We start from the raw sequence: 18,835 nt of genomic DNA on the forward strand, positions 1-18,835 counted from the left end.
AACACAATTGCCACAAGGATTTGGGCTATAGCTAAGAAATCTACCTCAACACCTCGGATTATTTTTAAAAACGCCAGAAATTTGCAGGCGTTGATGAAGAACTGTAATTATCTCCATTTCATCACGAAAATAGACTGGGCCTAGTAATGGATTATGGTAATTATGTCAAAAAGTACTTCATTCTTAAATGTTCCAATATTTACAGGCATTTAATCCATTAATCTTCCCATCGATATGGCTGTATATAGGCAAATTTAGAATCCTTTTTGAGACGTCATGATTTCTGTTGTTACGCCTGGTCTTGGGCTGTTAATGCAGTTTTTTATGTCATTTATATGCTGTTTAGTAGGGCTGGGGCCCTTGAATTCACTTTATCGTGATCTTAAAATAAAATCCACTAATTTTGACAAGAATCAATATAATGACTGGCATTAATTGCTTAATCACCAAAATTAAATAGTCATTGTGAATCTACAACCAATTAACTAACAGACCTCTTTCTAAGCTTTCAAAAGAGCAGTACATATTTCAAGGGAGAATAAAAATTTATGATTTAAAATGAAAAAATATTAAGATATAACATCGATAGTCAGGAAAAAGATTGTTTCACATCTTAACACTAGCTAGAAGTGAAATATAAATAATTTTAGCAGCCAATTAAGCTTGAAGCAGGTAATTAATTCCACTCCAGCAGTGATAAAGCTTCTTGATGAACACGGGCATCTCCTGCAGCAATCACATTGAAACCTGGAGACACCCAAGTATAAAATGGATATGAAATCAAAGCCACAAGTAAAACCATATAAATAGTAAAAATTAGAAAAAAAACATTTCAAAATCTGAAAATATTATAGAAAGCAATGAGGATCAATCATTTTATACAACCATGCCAACCACTACTGTTTGGATAATGGTAAAGCACCAAGTTGACATGCCTGTTTGTGGTTATCGATAAGATTGGATGCATGCAATAATGGAAAATGCACGCAATGAGAACCCCACAAAAGAAGCAATTGAAGACCTTCCCAGTGATTCTCCAAAGTCAAACAGTGGAGTTGTGACATGCCAAAATCTAGCCTAGTTTTTATACATATAAAATACTGAACTGTCTTTTTTCCACCAACCCGATTTCAACATAAACAGATTATATACATTATACTATGGTAAGCATTTCGGTGGATTCAGGCCATTCTGATTCGAAAAAGGAATCGTTAAAAAACCTTCAAACGACCTTTAGACTTTTGGATGAATTTGATTGGAGTATCAGAAACTGATTATAGCAGCATAGGAAAAGACACCACAAGAACAAAACATACAAAAGCCATTATTTCAGTTGTTTATTCTTTATAATAACACCACAAAACAGCAACCTGCATTTTTTGTTTATGTTGACATTCTTGGATTTCTTAGTTAAATTGTCTCGAATTTATTTACAATATAATATGATGTTCCAGCAGGGTGAGATCTCTTACCAGATTAGTACCATTTCTAGACACATGTCAGCGATGATTTGACTTGAGAAAAAGTATTTTCTACTTGAGGTGTATACTAAAAAGTCTAACCTTACTTTAATGGAAATGGGGACATTATTTAAATAACTTTACCCAAAAAATCACCTTACTTCACAAGGAAGCACTCAAACTTCTTAAATCCCGTTCATTTTGACAGAGAAAATAATAGGTGCAAAACTTTAAGACTGTACAATTCAAGAAAATTCAAATAAGGGATCAAATAGTTTGAAATTCTCATAAATTATATTTTTTCTCGTTAATGAGATACACTTAAAGCAAGAGTAACCATTGCTCAAACTAAGCCACTCTTGGAAATATCATGTTTAGCAAACCAGACGGACCCTATGTAAAATACCACACTCAATATTTCACAAATTTTTCCAACTGACCCCTATTCTTTCATGTATGACTGGTTTATGCATGCTCAGGTTTGTATATTGTTTGGTGCGGTAATTACAGCATACATGTTTATCTTGATAGTATGCATTAAGTATGACTAAATAAACTAGTCACATTCAGTGAAATATCGATGTATGAAAAATGTATGAACAGCAGATAGAAGGATAACATGATAGAAAAATTATTCAAAGCCTGATCTCTATATTGAAAGTGCTATTTTGAACAGATCTGAAATACATCAGGCACCTGAATGCTTAGTAATGTCTTTTGACAGGAATGTAATTACATAAAATAAATATCAGCAACACTAGTGAGAATCTGCTTGGAACGTGATGAATTCATATGCACCAAGGATGGTTGAATCCCTGTCCACCGTTCAGACCTTTGTCTTTGCACCCATTCTAATTGCACGCCTTGTCTGTGCTTCAAATTGATCCAGAAATCTGTCAAACAACTCCCAGCAGCCAGGTAGAAGTCATGTCCAGCACCATATAGAGCTATCCTACTGTCATATGGCCATAAAATTACATCCAACCCTCACGCCATTCATTTCAGACCTGCAGCTAGGGCTTGGGAAGCATTTAAGCCCAGCATAGAGGAGACATGGCACCCAAACAAGGTCAAATAAAGTCCATGAACTAGCTCAGCTCCTTAGTTCGCCCTTATTCCAGCTCATGCAATTGGCATCCCTCTTTTCTCAATCCAGGAGCCTAAGCAAAAAAACCATGACTTGGCTATAAACATCATGCCATGCCAAACCAGCTCTTCGATGCATTTGGAAATATTCAATGAACATGTATTACTTGTTGCAAATTTGTTGTCATTGATGTCATGGCAGAATTAATGGAGATCAGCTTGTCATTGGAAAGGAGTTAATTTGCTTTGGTGAGTTCAGATTGCAAAACAATTATTTTTCTGTTCTGGCCGACTATCCTTCTTGAAGTCACCCATTTATGGGTTCTAGATATGTATTTTAAATATATTTCTTAAGGAGCGACCTTCCTTGTATAGTTCGCTCCATCCTATGGGCTGCAATCAATTTAAAATAGAAATTTTCTATAGGGCCAACCTCATGGAGATAGGTGCCCATTTTTGGAGGCAAAAATCAAATTAAATAAAAATCTTATTTCCTCCTTGGCCGATGCATAGGAGATGCAACCATTGGTGGAAGGGTGTAATAGTTGGTATAAATAAGAGGTCATTTAGGAGATCATTCAATCAAGCAATCAATCGAATATCTTTCCTATTCAAGACAGAAATAAGCAGACCTTAGAGCAGATCTAAGGCGTGTATGTGAGCAGAGTATTTGAAGATTTATTTCAGACATTATGAGCAGACTTGTTTCAGATTTATGAGCAGACTTGTTTCAAAATTACAAGAAGACTTGTTTCAGACTTATGAGCAGATTGTTGCAAACATTAAGGGTGAACAATTGCAGTTTTATGAGCAAAGATTCTTGAAGGACTTATGCAGATTTGAGGAGCAATTTTTTTTCAGATTGTGGAGGAGAATTGTACAAATTTGTCAAAAATAACCAACTAGAGCCCACCGAATAGCACAAACAAGAGAGACAAAAGATTGATAGGAACAAACTGTATTCTCAAGATGTAAAATATGATCAACTGGATCAACCATACAAAGAAGATGAGCCTGCTTATAAAGGCCAGGCCATATGGATATGTGAGCACACAATCAAAACATGTGGCTCAATGAGAAACAAGGGTAGGTGAGGGTAGGTAGGAGAAATAATAAAATATTCCATAAGAGGTGGATCACCCACCAAAGGTGGAATGTAACAACAAGATAAGACCACAAAAGGTGGAATTTCTCTTAGAAGCAACTTCCCTATGTGCACACTTCCCTATGTGTCTCATATGCAAACTACTATGAAATGCATTACCCTAAGTCAACTTAAGTAAAGTGTAATTATGAGACATAATTTGCACCAACACCCCCCCTTAAGTGCAACTTAGGGGAATGTAGATTTAAGCTAACAATGCAAGATGAGTCCCGGCTACGAGGCCATGAAAGATCCCCAATCCAATTTTTACCATGTCTGATCCAAAATTTGAGGTTAGGTGCAACTGTTTGTTTGCTGATAAGTCTTTGGCCAACGTATGTTGGAAGGGGTTTAACTGATTTTTCTTATTTTGATTGTTTTTGATGTTTTATGAGAGATTCTTGAATACAATATGAAAGAAGTTGCTGATATAAACTAGTATAATGCATAACACATAAAGTAGGCAATCAAGGAAACTTTCTTTTGCTTAAAACAACGATGTACATACCATTGACATGATCCCATAAGTCTGATATAAATTGTAATATTCCCACTATTTATTTATTTTTTTTAAAAGCAATATCACAATCACACCAATCACCCGTTAGGGTTAGAATAATGAAATCCAAACAACTGGAAGGAACCCTATACCTTCTGAAAACACCAAAGAATCCTCCTAGAAAATAGGAAACCCTAATTTCTGCTCCCGACTAGCCTACGGGGGCCTCCGAAATAGGCTAACAGCCAACTGAACTAATCACTGCAAAGAAGGGGACATTACAATCCGCCCTTCCCAAAATTGCTTGTCCTCAAGCAATGCCATCACAACTCCAAAAAAATTTAAACAAATCCACACCCAAGCAAGTAGGATCCCAAGGTCCCATGTTCGTCTCAAGAAGAACCCACCATACCGATGTTGCACCACTCTAATCACATCAACGAAAACATCACGCCAAAACTGCACTAACCTCCCTTGCAACTCCAAATGTTACCATCCATGATACTCAAACTGAAAAACCTTGAAGGACTGAAATCAATATCATGCAGCATCTCATGCCCATAAAGCTATGAGTAGTCAATATCAATAATGCCACTGTCTATCACAAGCCTAAGCAATAGGAAATAAAGCCTACTCAACTCACAATCAAACTCCACAACATATCTCCCCAAGGTATCAAGCAGAGCCATGACTGTAAATGTGACTTCTCCAAATCTCCCTATGAGGAGGAAAACAATCCTTTGCAGGAGCTCCAAAAACTCATTCTCATAACTCCACATGAATCTACTAGGCCTCAATTGAATTATTCTGATACAACCATGGAGACTTGAAATCTCTTGTTCCCACTCCAAGCACCTCAGAATGATGAATCGAGGAAAGCAAAGATTTGTTGTCCCAATCATAAGTAGAAAAGAAGGCATAAAGATAACCACTAGTTAGAGCTTGAACACTTCCCATACACGGATACTGACTGCCCCAACTCGCCATACTTCTCATTTGAGACCATAAACCTGTCCTGCAAGGAGGCTGTGAAGTCTGAAAAAGAGTACACCAATAGGCCACCAAGTCTGAAATGATTGTCTTGAGATCTGATTTTAGGAAAACTAGCATCCAAGAAGATGAACAGCTGCTGCAACACAAGAAATCATCATCCAAAACAACACATATGCTCACGTTCAAGGCTGGAAATATCCTCTCTAGTGACTCCAACTTCACATAGAACCATCCTTTGCTCAGAATATCTTCCCAATCCACTAGTTGATGAGCAAAAGGAACAATCAAATGGCTCGTAAAGAAGGGAACAACACCATCAAGACTGAAAATTTGTTCCTTATCCCTCCAAAGATCCTTCTTCCCACATGTAACAATCTCCATTAGACCATGTTGACGATTTCGAGCTTGGATTCCCAACCGAAGGTTATTTTCAACACACTGAAAAGAAAACTCAACACATCCCCAAATACTAGTGAGGACCGAGTGCATACTTAAGAAATTGATATCTCCTCTAGTGAACCCTTGAAGCCTAACCATGAAAGCTTTAACAACATTGGAGTATGGAGCAAATGCTGTCCTCAAATCCAACTCCCAAAATGAACTAGTATGAGCCTTATTATTATTCAACCCAAGAAATGGGTTGTCAAGCATGCAATCACCAAGTTCTAGTCCTTTCTCCCCTACTTCATGAGTAGAAATTTGAAATCTTCAGTCCTTACTACTACGATGAAACCTTGGATGACTTCTAAACTGTGTTTAGACAACATCTTGATGCCAAAGATGTTGAAATCATCCATCACAAAGAGAGGGTTTTCAAGAACTTGGAAGCCATCCCTTTCTTCTTGCTCACTTCCATCTTGCTGATCCGAATCTACACATGCAACCTTTGTTTTTCTTGTGAAGTTCTCAAGATCAAACTCTTCTTGAAGGCTATCAAGCTCACCAATAACTAGCTCGATTTCTTCAGCTCTTTGTGCATTCTCTTGCTCCCTGAAAAGTTTGAAATCAACAAACTAATCTTCTAACTCCATTAGAGCCAATTGAGTATTTCCTAACATGTCCTTTGTTGACTCAAGCTCAAGAGTAAGCTCTTCAACTTTCCTCTCTTCCCCTTGGAATGCACTAGTGGTTTTCTTTGCAAGTTCGGAGGCATAATCTCAATCTTCAATCAAGTGTATGTAATCTGATTTCAATATTTCCAAAGAGTCTTTGATAAGTTGCAGATTAAGGAGAGTAACTTCATCCTTAACCCCTTTCTGTCTCTCATCCATTTGAGCCTTCGAATAGAGTTCTTCAATCAAACTATGTGTGTGATCAAATTGGCATAGAGCTTGCATTTCTTTTTCAACAGACACCTTGAATCGACCATCCCACTCATAAGAATGCAGATATGGTGTACTACTGATAGGCAACAAGAAAAAATCAGAACTTTGTTTCTTGCAATCGCTACCCCCATAGCTGCTCCAAGACTCTCGTCTAACTCCACCAACCAGCCACAATTTCTCAATATCATGAAGAGGATCAGATTCTACCAAATCTTCAACTTTTTGTTTACTACCAACTTCATGAATAGGTAAATCAGATTTGCATTTTAGAGCCTCTTTAAACTTTCCATCATCAAGAACCGTATGGTCCTCTAACTCTACAACACAATTTGTTTTTTGAGCTTCATCAGAATCAAAGGGAAATTCATCCCACACAGGTTCCTTGTCATCGCGAGGTCCATCACACCCGGATCCCAAGTGCTAAAGGGCTGATTACTTTGTTTAGTTAAAAAGTGCTCACCATAGCTCCACATATCATCCAACTTAGATCTTGAATCTTCTCTTAATTTCCACACATTGCTATTCTCACCAAGAGCAATGCTAGAACCAAGTGATGTTTCATCTTCCCACTCAAAAAGTGCATTGTCATATGTTTTCACTATACCCATCTCAAACAATGGGTATCATTGGAAACCACAAATTGACTTTCCAAGCTGCTATAATGAATACCAAAATTAAAATCTTTGTCATACCTTTCAGCAGTGACTCCATGGCTGCCCCAAGTCTCATGTACCTCCTCTTTGAAGCTTGTCTTGTCATCATTATGCCCAACAAATTCCAAACTAAGGTTTGATTCCTTGCCAAGATGAGGTGAAGGTGATGAAACAATGCTAGGCTCAATTAAAGGGGAACCAAAAGAATTCACACCTCCTTGTGGCTGATCTATCATAGCTGGTTCTACAATCTCAACGACAGTATCTTCTTCAATCTTCATCTGCTCTTCCTTTGAAAGCACATGAATGCATTCAACACCATCACTAGCTCCATAAGCAACATTAAGGGGTTCATCATGCACAACCTCAAATATTGTTTTTTCCTCTTCTTGAATGACAACCTCAAATATTGATTTTTCCTCTTCTTGAAAGACAACCTCATCAATGGTAGGTACATGTATGACATGGGAATCATCGTCAACCTTCTCAAGCTCCTCACTTGAAGTTAATCTTTGCAAACTCAATCTTGTAGCATAATTTTGAATGGTGGTTCATGAAACAATTCAAAGGTAATTCTTCCTTAATGATTTGAGGAAGTGTATCATATTCCTCAAACATGCCAAGAATTTCTTCTCTAATCTTTTCCTCATATGAACCCATCATTAAACTCTGAATTTCTGCTGAAAGCATAGGATGGCAAGAATAACTGATTTCTCTATCACCCATGGAGAATTTGATCAACTGGGACATCATGTCCATCATAGTATCGAACTTTTTCTCAACTCTCTCCACAGCCCCATTAGCAACAATCTGATCTGATGTTCTCTCTACCATTGAATCAACAACTGTTTCTCTGCCAATCAAGGAGAACTCTGATCAATCGGAACACATAGGCTGGCAAGAAAACCAGCTCTGATACCACTGTAATATTCCCACTATTTTTTAATTTTTTTTTAGCAATATCACAATCACACCAATCACTCGTTAGGGTTGGAATAATGAAATCCAAACAATTGGAAGGAACCCTACACCTTCTGAAAACACCAAAGAATCCTCCTAGAAAATAGGCAACCCTAATTTCTGCTCCCGACCAGCCTACGAGCCTCCGAAATAGGCTAACGGCCAATTGAACCAATCACTGCGGAGAAGGAGAATTGTTAGAATTTGTCAAAAATAACCAACTAGAGCCCACCGAATAGCACAAACAAGAGAGACAAAAGATTGATAAGAGCAAACTGTATTCTCAAGATGTAAAATATGATCAACTGGATCAACCATACAAAGAAGATGAGCTTGCTTATAAAGGCCAGGCCATATGGATATGTGAGCACACAATCAAAACATGTGGCTCAATGAGAAACAAGGGTAGGTGAGGGTAGGTAGGAGAAATAATAAAATATTCCATAAGAGGTGGTTCACCTACCAAAGGTGGAATGTAACAACAAGATAAGACCACAAAAGGTGGAATTTCTCTTAGAAGCAACTTCCCTATGTGCACACTTCCCTATGTGGAATGTAACAACAAGATAAGACCACAAAAGGTGGAATTTCTCTTAGAAGCAACTTCCCTATGCGCACACTTCCCTATGTGTCTCATATGAAAACTACTATGAAATGCATTACCCTAAGTCAACTTAAGTAAGTGTAATTATGAGACATAATTTACACCAACACCCCCCCTTAAGTGCAACTTAGGGGAATGTAGATTTAAACTAACAATGCAAGATGAGTCCCGGCTACGAGGCCATGAAAGATCCCCAATCCAATTTTTACCAAGTCTGATCCAAAATTTGAGGTTAGGTGCAACTGTTTGTTTGTCGATAAGTCTTTGGCCAACATATGTTGGAAGGGATTCAACTGATTTTTCTTATTTTGATTGTTTTTGATGTTTTATGAGAGATTCTTGAATACAATATGAAAGAAGTTGCTGATATAAACTAGTATAATGCATAACACATAAAGTAGGCAATCAAGGAAACTTTATTTTGCTTAAAACAACGATGTACATACCATTGACATGATCCCATAAGTCTGATATAAATTTCCAGCTGATTGAATATAGAAATCAGCTCCAATAAATGCTAGAAACCTTACATGCACCCTAGGGTTTGATGCCCTTCTTTCCAAAATGGAGCAGCTAGCTGAGAATAAGCTGGAAATGGATGGAATTGACCTGCAGTAAGTCTGCCCTGCTAATAATTGAATAAAATATGTCTTCCAGCTGATAAATTTGCACTCTAAACTCAAAAGAAGGCTGCCAACTTCACCCTGAAGCTAGAACTGCTGAAATCTAACACTGGGAGAGGTGGGTTTTCGTCCAAATCTCTGAATTCTTCTAGAAGTTTGCGTTCCTGGAAGCCACAAGCTGCTCAAACCCTTAAGCGTGTTGTTGTTCTCAATTTTGAAGTCATAAGAATGAGAACAAAAGATGGGAAAGTTGCTTTTATAACCTCCCCAGGAAGTTTGATCCATATGGGAGTTACTTTTTGGGTTTTAGAAACATGAAATAACCTTGAGGGTCTATTTTCTCAATGAGAACTTGGCCCCCCCTTTAAACACAACTTAAGTTACTAAGATGGGGGCATTGTTTACTATTCACATTATGTTTTTCAATTACTAATCACTTTTCACTATTCACATAAGGCCAACATTAGAATTTCAATTTCAATCATAGATATAACTCCCAAACTAAAAGGCATGTGAAGCTCCCAGCTGAGCCCCACAACCCAAGTTGGGTCCCAAACCACCCTACTGACCTACAGGACCCTAAATAGTAGGTCAACCTCCACAAAAAGATCTGAGATGCCTAAGGGAGGGATATTACAATCCTCCCTTCCCGAGATTGCTAGCCCTCAAGCAATTGCAAAGCTGGATGCTGAAGTATCCTCTCACCTTCCCACGTGGCATCCTCTAATAGTAAGTCCTTCCATCGCACCAAATACTCCCTGATGACTCTACTTCTCAGCCTCCTCTCTCTCATCTCAAGAATCTCAACAGGAATCATTATCAACCGGCCTTCTTCATCCAATGGTGCAAATCTGGTGATGAGGTAATGTGTTGGCTCAAAGCTTTCTTCAAACAAGACACATGGAAAACATTATGTATATTGCTCTCTGAAGGTAACTCAAGCTCATAAGCAACCTCTCCAACCCTCTGGAAAACATTGTAAAGACCATAAAATTTAGGCCTGAGCTTTTCAGCCCCACTCCACTTGAGTGTACTCTGCCTGCAGGGCTATAAACGTAAAAAAACCATATCACCAACCTCAAAGGTCGTCTCAATCTTGTGTTGATCAACATAAAGCTTTTGCTGATTCTATGCATTCTGAATGTTATCCTTAAGTGCCTTAAGGATATCCTGACTGCTTGAAGCCACTCTCGAGCTCTAGGTGCTCTGCTATCACCCAGTGCCAAATCCACAAATGACAAAGCATCATAAATCTATAAATCTCGGAAGGGAATCATGCCAATAGGCATATGATGCGTAGTATTATAACAATACTCGCCTAAGAATAACCAACGTACTCATGCTCTCTGCTGGCTCGAAACATAGTTTTGTAAATATCAGAGTTACTCGGGGACGCGTCCCCGACCTGAAAACCCCCTTGTCCCCGTCCCGAGGACATTTCGGGGACTTGCGGACGGCCAGGGGACGTTTCCCCCCGTCCCCAAATTGCCCTATATTTTGAGGGGACGTCCCCGAAACGGGAGGACGCCTGCCCTAGCTCTGGGGGACGTACGTACGTCCCGGTGACGGCTGGGGACGGCTGGGACGTCCCCAATCCGTCCCGGGGACGTCTGGAATCTGTCCCGGGGACGGCCAGACGTCCCCCATATCTAAGGCCCTTAAAAAATATTAAAACAATTAAAAAAGTTGTATTTTCAATTTTTTATTTAAATTTTCTAATATAGGCCCCTTATTAATTCAAATTGTTATTAAAAATAAAAAAATTAAAAGATAACATTAATTAAATTTTAAATTTATTAATTTAATTCATAATTTTGACAATGAAACTATATGGCGATGCCCCTTGACCCCAACTTGGGGGCGTTGCCCCCAAACCCTCGTTGAAAAATATGGGGGGAAACTGCGTCGATAGAAGTAGGAAAAATTTAACCTCCGAGTCTATTGATATGCATATTGACAATGTGAATGAATTGAAATTTTGATTTATGAATGCATAATTGCATATCGTCTATTGAGTATTAACAATGTTGTATGTTCAGAATTTACATTCTAAAATGTTTTCAACTTTTCATCATATCATACACATGCTATATCCATGTTTTATTGTTTTCATATGAATATAATGTATGTATGCATGCTTTATCCATGTTTTCATATGAACATTTAGAATTTTGAAATTTTCCTATATATTTTAAATTTTTCCTATATTTTATATAGCCATCCCCTTTGCCATCCCCAAATTTGGCAAAAAAATTTGTCGTCCCGGAAACGCGTCCTGTCGTCCCCTGCCGTCCCTGTCCCGGAAACTCGGGGCAACTTTGGTAAATATCCCTCAACCCACTTGTTGACAATCTCAATGTAATGTCCCTACTAGTTGGGGATCACTATCCTGCAAAACATATTGTTAGAATATGACAGATAAATATATATATAAATAATTTAATATGCCAAAAATACTTAATTAACATAATCACAATTTTCATCTATTAAAAAGGATACGAATGCCATACGGCAATATGTCATTAGGTGGTCATGAGGCTCGCCTTCTTGGAACCCATCTTGGATCCAAGCCCTCCAAGAAATCGAAGGTGAATCTAATCCCTGTCTTGAAAGTAATTTCTTACATCCAAGCCCTCTAGGAAATCGAAGGTAAATCCGATTCCTGTCTTGAATGTAATTTCTTACATCCAAGCCCTCCAGGAAATCGAAGGTTAATTCGATTCCTGTCTTTACACCCAAGCCCTCCAAGGAAGACCCTATGTCCATTCCTTGCCTTGGGTGATGCATCCCATCATCCAAGTCCTCAGAGTGGACCAGCCAAATCCGCCTCTTCTTGGTTGAACTTAGTCAACCAAGCCATACATATGCATATAGATATTCAGCATATACTGTCCTAGGGATTATCATAATCCCTCCTTTAGACTAAGTGAGTTTCCTCCCTATAGCCTCCATCATGTGATAACACTCATAATATATTTTTGCCTTTATTACTATTTTCCTATTCTATATTCCATATGTACATATTCCTGATTTAACATGTACTTTCTACATATATTCCTTAAAAATGTTCATTAACCCATATTCACATATATTCCTACTAAGCATTGACATATATTCGTTAGCGTATGTTAGTACAAGTTCACTAACATACGCTTTATACTTATTCCTTAATACCTAAAATCCATTCATTGATGTGTACATTAAAGCATTTATTATCATGAATATTATATACATTAATTACATTTATTACCTACCTTCATTACCTATTGATTAGAATAATCATTTGTTAATGCATTTATTATAATATTAATTATTTACATCCATTAAGATAGACAATAATTAACATTACATATACCTTACCTATATTCAATGTTATATAAGTATATATATATATATATAAACTAATTATATCCTTTAGTACCTGGTAATATTTTACCCCTTACCTGTTTGCCCGCAGCAGAAGTCCCGTCCACTGAATATCTCCACTGCTCTACCTCCTGTCCTCCTTTCCTATCTCTGCGGTTGCCTCCCCTTAATACCCCGTGAAGGGTTGTACCCTTCCACGGTCCCCTTCCGCATGAAGGGGTGCGGTGGTAATCCTCGCACCTCTTTGTGCGGGGTGATTGGTGGGGGGGGGTTTGTTATAGTCTGTTAGGGGTATAGTTGCGTATACATTGCCTTTTTAGAATGTGTTTAAATAATTAATAATTTCCTCTTTATTATAAATATTTACATGTATAGTAAATAATACTTCCTTTATTATATAACACTTTCCTTTATTATATCTTAAATATATTTCCTCTATTTAATATATTACTTGTATTATCGTATTAATCATGTATTTACAATAATCTTATTTAGTTGATTCATATCCTTACATTATTAAATAACTTTACATCAGGTGATAACGTAGGGGTTATTACAGTCGCTCCGTCTCAATTTTGCTTGTCCTCAAGCATCTTTAGGTCTTCCTCTTTTTCCCAAGTAGCATCCTCATTTGGGAGATTCTTCCATTTAATCAGGTGTTCGGTAATGGTTCGGTTCTGTTGTGACCATTTCACACATCGCCCCATTGAAAATGGGGACCCCCTCTTTTTGCTCGTTTTTCGCTCGCCTTTCGCTTCGTTTTTTAGGATTTTGTTAGTCAGTCAGTTGTCTGGATTTAGGGTCAACCCTTAGGGTTTTCATTTCTGTCTTTTCAGGCCAGAATCCAGTCGTTTTGAGGGCTTTTGAGCTTCCTTTTCGAAGGATGCTAATTTTGAATGCAATGAATTCGCCAGAATGGTCTAATTTTCAATTGGAATGTTGATGCAAAGCTTAAATTTGTCTAAATGTTGGAGATGAAATGTGAATTTTTGTCCGATTGAATATTTTTGACCAAATTTTGACCTTTTTTGATTTTGATCCGAGGCATTGGAAATGACTTGTTGTCGCCTTGTGAAGTGTTAAAATGTGTAAAATCATGATATTTTGGCTTGTAGGAGCAAAATCGCTCCTGTCCCTCTGTGAAGGACGGGAGCTCGTTTTCAAATATCTTACTGTCCCTGCAGAGTCAAGATGAATTTCGAGTTGGAAGTAATGGAGAAAGGCGAGATCTTTCCATTGAATATAGATTGAAGATTTTCATGAGCACAAAAATGCCTCCAGGAGCAAAATCGCTCCTGTCCCTCAGTGAAGGACCGGAGCTACAAATCAAATTTTGTTTTGTCCTTGCAGGATTTCAACAACTTGACGATTTGAAGAGGTCCAAAGGAAGATGTTTTATCAGATGAATATAATTTGAAATGCAAATATGAAGAAGAATGGTCCAGAATGCTAAAATCGCTCCTGTCCCTCAGGAAGGGACCAGGGCGAAGTACATTATAGCTCCCGTCCCTCTCCCAGGGACCAGAGCGATACTCTTCATTGGGCAAAATCCAGGCCAAGATCAAGTCAAGTTCATGTTTGGTGGCAAGGAAGACGGTGAAATGAACCCAGTGAATATAAATTGAATATTTTAAAATGTCAACAAGGGTCCTAAAGTGCCTAGTTCGCTCCTGTCCCTCAGGAAGGGACCAGAGCGATTTTTGTTATACATGATTTTCTTGCCAAGTTGCAAACGATTTCAAGGCATGGATGAATGGAGTAGAGCATGACAAATCCGTTGAATATAAATTTGGAAGCTAGCAAAGTGAAATGAAGACCACAAGAGCAAGTTCGCTCCTGTCCCTCTCCAAGGGACCAGGGCGATACAGTGAGTATGTTGCCTTTCCCTCAAGTTTAAGACCGATCCAAGACAAGGAACAAGGTGGCAGGAACGCCTTAAGACATTTTTAATCAAACACAAGCATCAAGGTCATCACGTTGGAAGGATTTGCGCTCTAAGACCCCAGATCGCTCCTGTCCCTCTCCAAGGGACCAGAGCGATATTTCCATTAAGGCATAGATTTCAAGAGACAAGCAAATATCAAGCTACCACAAGGATCGAAAGGACGTCATTACATGCATTGAAGATAATTGTAAGTTGAAATAAACAAGAACAAGCTCACAATGATGAATTTCACTCCTGTCCCTCAGGAAGGGACCAGAGCGATGTTGAGTATATTGATCAATTCATGCAAGAATTACGTTGAGTCAAGGCTTCACAAGGTTGTAAAGGGTTCAAGACGTCTTTTGAGGATGACATGCAAGAGTTTTGAACGTCCAAACGTTATCAATCAAGCTAAGGAGTCCATATCGCTCCTGTCCTTTGGACAAGGACCAAGGCGATTTCATCAACAACACTCATACTCCTTCAAAGTCAAGGCAAGGCGAGGATGGACGAGGTAAAGGACGCTATTTCGAAGGCAATAAACGATGAACCAAGGTTAAATGTTACCAACTTGAGCTCAAAATGGAGAAAGGACATGGATCGCTCCTGTCCCTCTCCAAGGGACAAGGGCGATGATCCTTATAACATCCAAACACCTCATGAAAGCAAGTGGGACGTGCGTGGAATGGACAAGCAATGATGTTATTCGCCTTGCAATGGAAGTTCGAAGATCAAAGATGCAAGATGAACGTGAAAACATGGAGATCGCTCCTGTCCCTCTCCAAGGGACTAGGGCGATGTTAGCCAAAACACATGATATCCTTTGAAAATCACGTTAAGACAGACACGCACAAGGTTTTAAATGGCATTTGGAGGATGATACAAGGAAAGGTTCGTATCAAAATGGAGAATTTCAAGCGAAAACCTTAGGATCGCTCCTGTCCCTCTCCAAGGGACAAGGGCGATGATACATCTAAAGACACTCATGCGCACATGCAAGGCAATCTAATTCGAAGAACCCAACAAGATGATCGATTTGGAACGTGGAAATGAAGGAGTTGAACGTTGAAAACGCAAGAATCATGACAAAAATGGTCAATCGCTCCTGTCCCTCTCCAAGGGACCAGGGCGATGAGGTACGTCCACTTCATTTTCAGATTTTTGGCGCCAAATAAACCTCTTTGAATTCATTTTAAATGCTAAGATCGATAAAATTGAAAATCCTATTTAATTGGCATTTAATATGGCGTTTTGCATTAATTAATTATTTTGCCTTGATTTTAAAAATCGAAATTTATTAATCAAAATAAAAGGCATTTAATTAATTAATGAATTTAATAATTAAAAGTCGAATAAGAACGCTCATGCATGTAAGTCGGCCTTGTTATTTTATTTAAAAATCGTTTGAAATTGCTTTATTTTATCAAGTCGGCCTTGAGGGTGAATTGTGATGTGAGCGCTATATAAGGGGGGTAAAAACTATCATTTCTACATCATTATTTTACCTTTCTACATGCGAATTGAGGAAGACGAAGGAAAGTGCGAAGTGTGTTTGAGGTGGTGCGAATTTCCATTTATCCAAGGTGGCGTTAGCAATCAAAGGTGGTGCGATATTTAAAGACCTTCATTTGAGCGAATTTGCTAAGAGTTGAAGACCACGCCAAAGGTGAACTTGAAGATCACATTGAAGACAAAGGTGGCGAAATTGATTTCTTGAGGAGATAACGTTAAAGATCATTCATACCTCAATTTGGCCTAAGCGAATTTTGTCTTTTTGCATTCTAGAGTTAGCTCTCTATTGAGGTATGGCGATTTGATTTTTATTGCTTTATTTATTCATCGTCATATTTTAAGTTTTGAAATTTTGAATTTTGAATTTCTTAGCTCAATCTTTCATTTTTTTTAGGAAATGATAACTCTAAAGACTTATCATGAGGTTTCCTAAAAACTTTATCTCTCTAATCAACGTTATTCATTGCAAAATATAGTTCTCATAATGAAATGTTGTGTAGGTATGGCGACCCCGAAGGCGGGAGCATCCACCAGTCGCTCAGCTCTCATGAAAGAAGATCAAAAAACCGAAGAAGTGGAGACCAAGATCGTGTCGAAGTGGAGCAACATTGGAGATACAAACTTGGGGAACTTTAGCACGAAGAAGTTTCGAGAGGTCCCCTACATTGGCAAGCCATCACCTGTCGCCCGGAGAATAATAGAGAGTGGCATCATTAAGGCGGCCGGTTTTCCTCCAGCTATTCAGTGCCACGAGTTGATGATCGAATGTGCCCGACACTATAATCCACAGTCCAGGACGATCGTGTCCAATGAGGGAAACACTTTGGCGTACCTTTCAGAGGAAGCTATAAGTGAAGCTTTCCATCTTCCAGAGCACAGGGACATGATATACAAGAGCATAGAAGGGGCCAGGTCAATGTACGATGATGATCCAGATGCTTGCTTAAGCATAATTAACAAGAACTGGCTACTCAAGAGTCGTCCCCGTCTAAGCAAGATCCCGAACACACCGCACAGGATTGATTTCCAGGAGGAGTACAGAGATTTGATTACCATACTCAACCGAGTTACAGGAGCACCTCATGCCTTCTATTTTGAGAAGTGGATGTTTTACTTCATCCAGGTGATTGTTCAGGGTAAAGGTACGATACATTGGGCTAGGATGATTAGCCATTGCTTAGACGTACAGTTGAGGAGACTCAGGGCTACTAAGTCCTTCCACATGAGTTCATACGTCATCTATGCTTTGATCAGGAGTGTTGAGTACGCAGGACTACCTCACAGAGGAATGATTGGAAGAGGACCCGGCGAGGTCAGAGCTTGTGATTCCTATGCCTACTTGCATCATCCGCCAGGGAAAAACTACAAGTTAGTTAATGACACCTTCATGATGAACATCACGAGGACGTTGCAAGGAGGGATTCACAACAAATTATCTCAGGATGCCCAGGAATTCATCAAGAGGTACGGTGCTTGGTTCATTCAGTTTCCCAAATTCACTTACATTAGAGTGCATGGATGTCCTTTACCACCATACATGTTGCCGAGATATCCGACAGACAGAATTGTGTTACTTGAAGTAACAAGACAGTTAGCAGCTTATGCAAAGGCATTCAGGCACAGACATCAGAATGGAGTCCAAGTACCTATTATTTTGGGTAATTCAGTGGAGGTATGTCCTAATGTTTTAGCCATGGATGACGCAGAGAAGGAGTTAGCCTTGTATTCTTTTTCTTCTTTTGCTTGGAGAAATAGCTTTGATCCACATGGACATTTAGAGGAGACAGTCGGCAGAAGATTTAGACATGAGTACCAGATTGAAGATTTTATGATGAACCTCCTAGATGATCTTGAGGTGAAACGGAAAATGCATTCTAGATTACCTTTGGATTTCATCAGGAAATGCAGGATTTACAGAGTGGCCGACCAAGCTCAGGACAATGGCAGACATATCCAGTCTTCCTATGATAGAGAAAGCAAAACAATAAGGTTGGATTGGAATGAGCCCGAGGTCGTGGATTTAGATGCTTTGATGGCACCAGTCTTGTCTTGTACTCGTAGATGGGTAGACGTTCAGCATCAGAAGTTGAGAGAACAAGGCATAGCTATGTCTTTCACTTTGGAAGAGAAATCAGCCGAAGCTGGAGCCAGTGTGAGTGAAGGCAATCCTAATCCTAGGAATTCAGGTGAAGGTAACCTTCGATGTGCCAATGAGGGCAATCTCCATCCAAGAGGTTCGAAGAGAAAAGAAAGGTCAGAAAAGAAAGAGTCTTCCAAGAAAAAGCAAGGGGCCAACAAAGATCAAGCACCAGGTACTTCTTCTAGATCAGAGAATAGAACAATTCAAGTAGAAGAGTCCATGGAGTCTATGGTACAGAATGACAGGCAGGAGGAAGGACAGGCACAGCATGTTTCGTCAGATGGATCTCTCCAAGACTATGAGTTAGAAGAAGATAATGAAATGACATCTCCTCCCAGAGAAGAAGAAATGGTGCATAAAGAGATTCAAGTTCAAGAGACAAGATCGAATATCCCAGATTGGTTGAAAGAAAGATTGACTAAGGTGATCGTAGTAGAGGACGAGGACAATGCAATTGATTTAGAGAGCCTTGTTGGACGTTCACATGAAGTAACAGAGAAGAAGAAGGCTACCAAGATGTCCAAGATGATTCGAGATGAGACTGGA

General features: G+C 38.9%; 1 protein-coding gene across 2 annotated transcripts in view; it reads right to left on the bottom strand.

Annotated features, from left to right (window-relative positions):
• Positions 1-401: 401 nt before the first annotated feature.
• Positions 402-18,835, bottom strand: part of LOC131056799 (bifunctional phosphatase IMPL2, chloroplastic) — a 198,859-nt gene continuing 180,425 nt past the window's right edge. For both annotated transcript variants that reach the window (XM_059219556.1, XM_057991069.2), the window contains exon 9: positions 402-747. In XM_059219556.1, the coding sequence (XP_059075539.1) occupies positions 677-747 (71 nt within the window). In that variant the 3' untranslated portion in view covers positions 402-676. The remainder of the gene's footprint in view (positions 748-18,835) is intronic.

Source organism: Cryptomeria japonica, chromosome 4, assembly GCF_030272615.1.
Source record: "Cryptomeria japonica chromosome 4, Sugi_1.0, whole genome shotgun sequence".
Classification (NCBI taxonomy): Eukaryota; Viridiplantae; Streptophyta; class Pinopsida; order Cupressales; family Cupressaceae; genus Cryptomeria; species Cryptomeria japonica.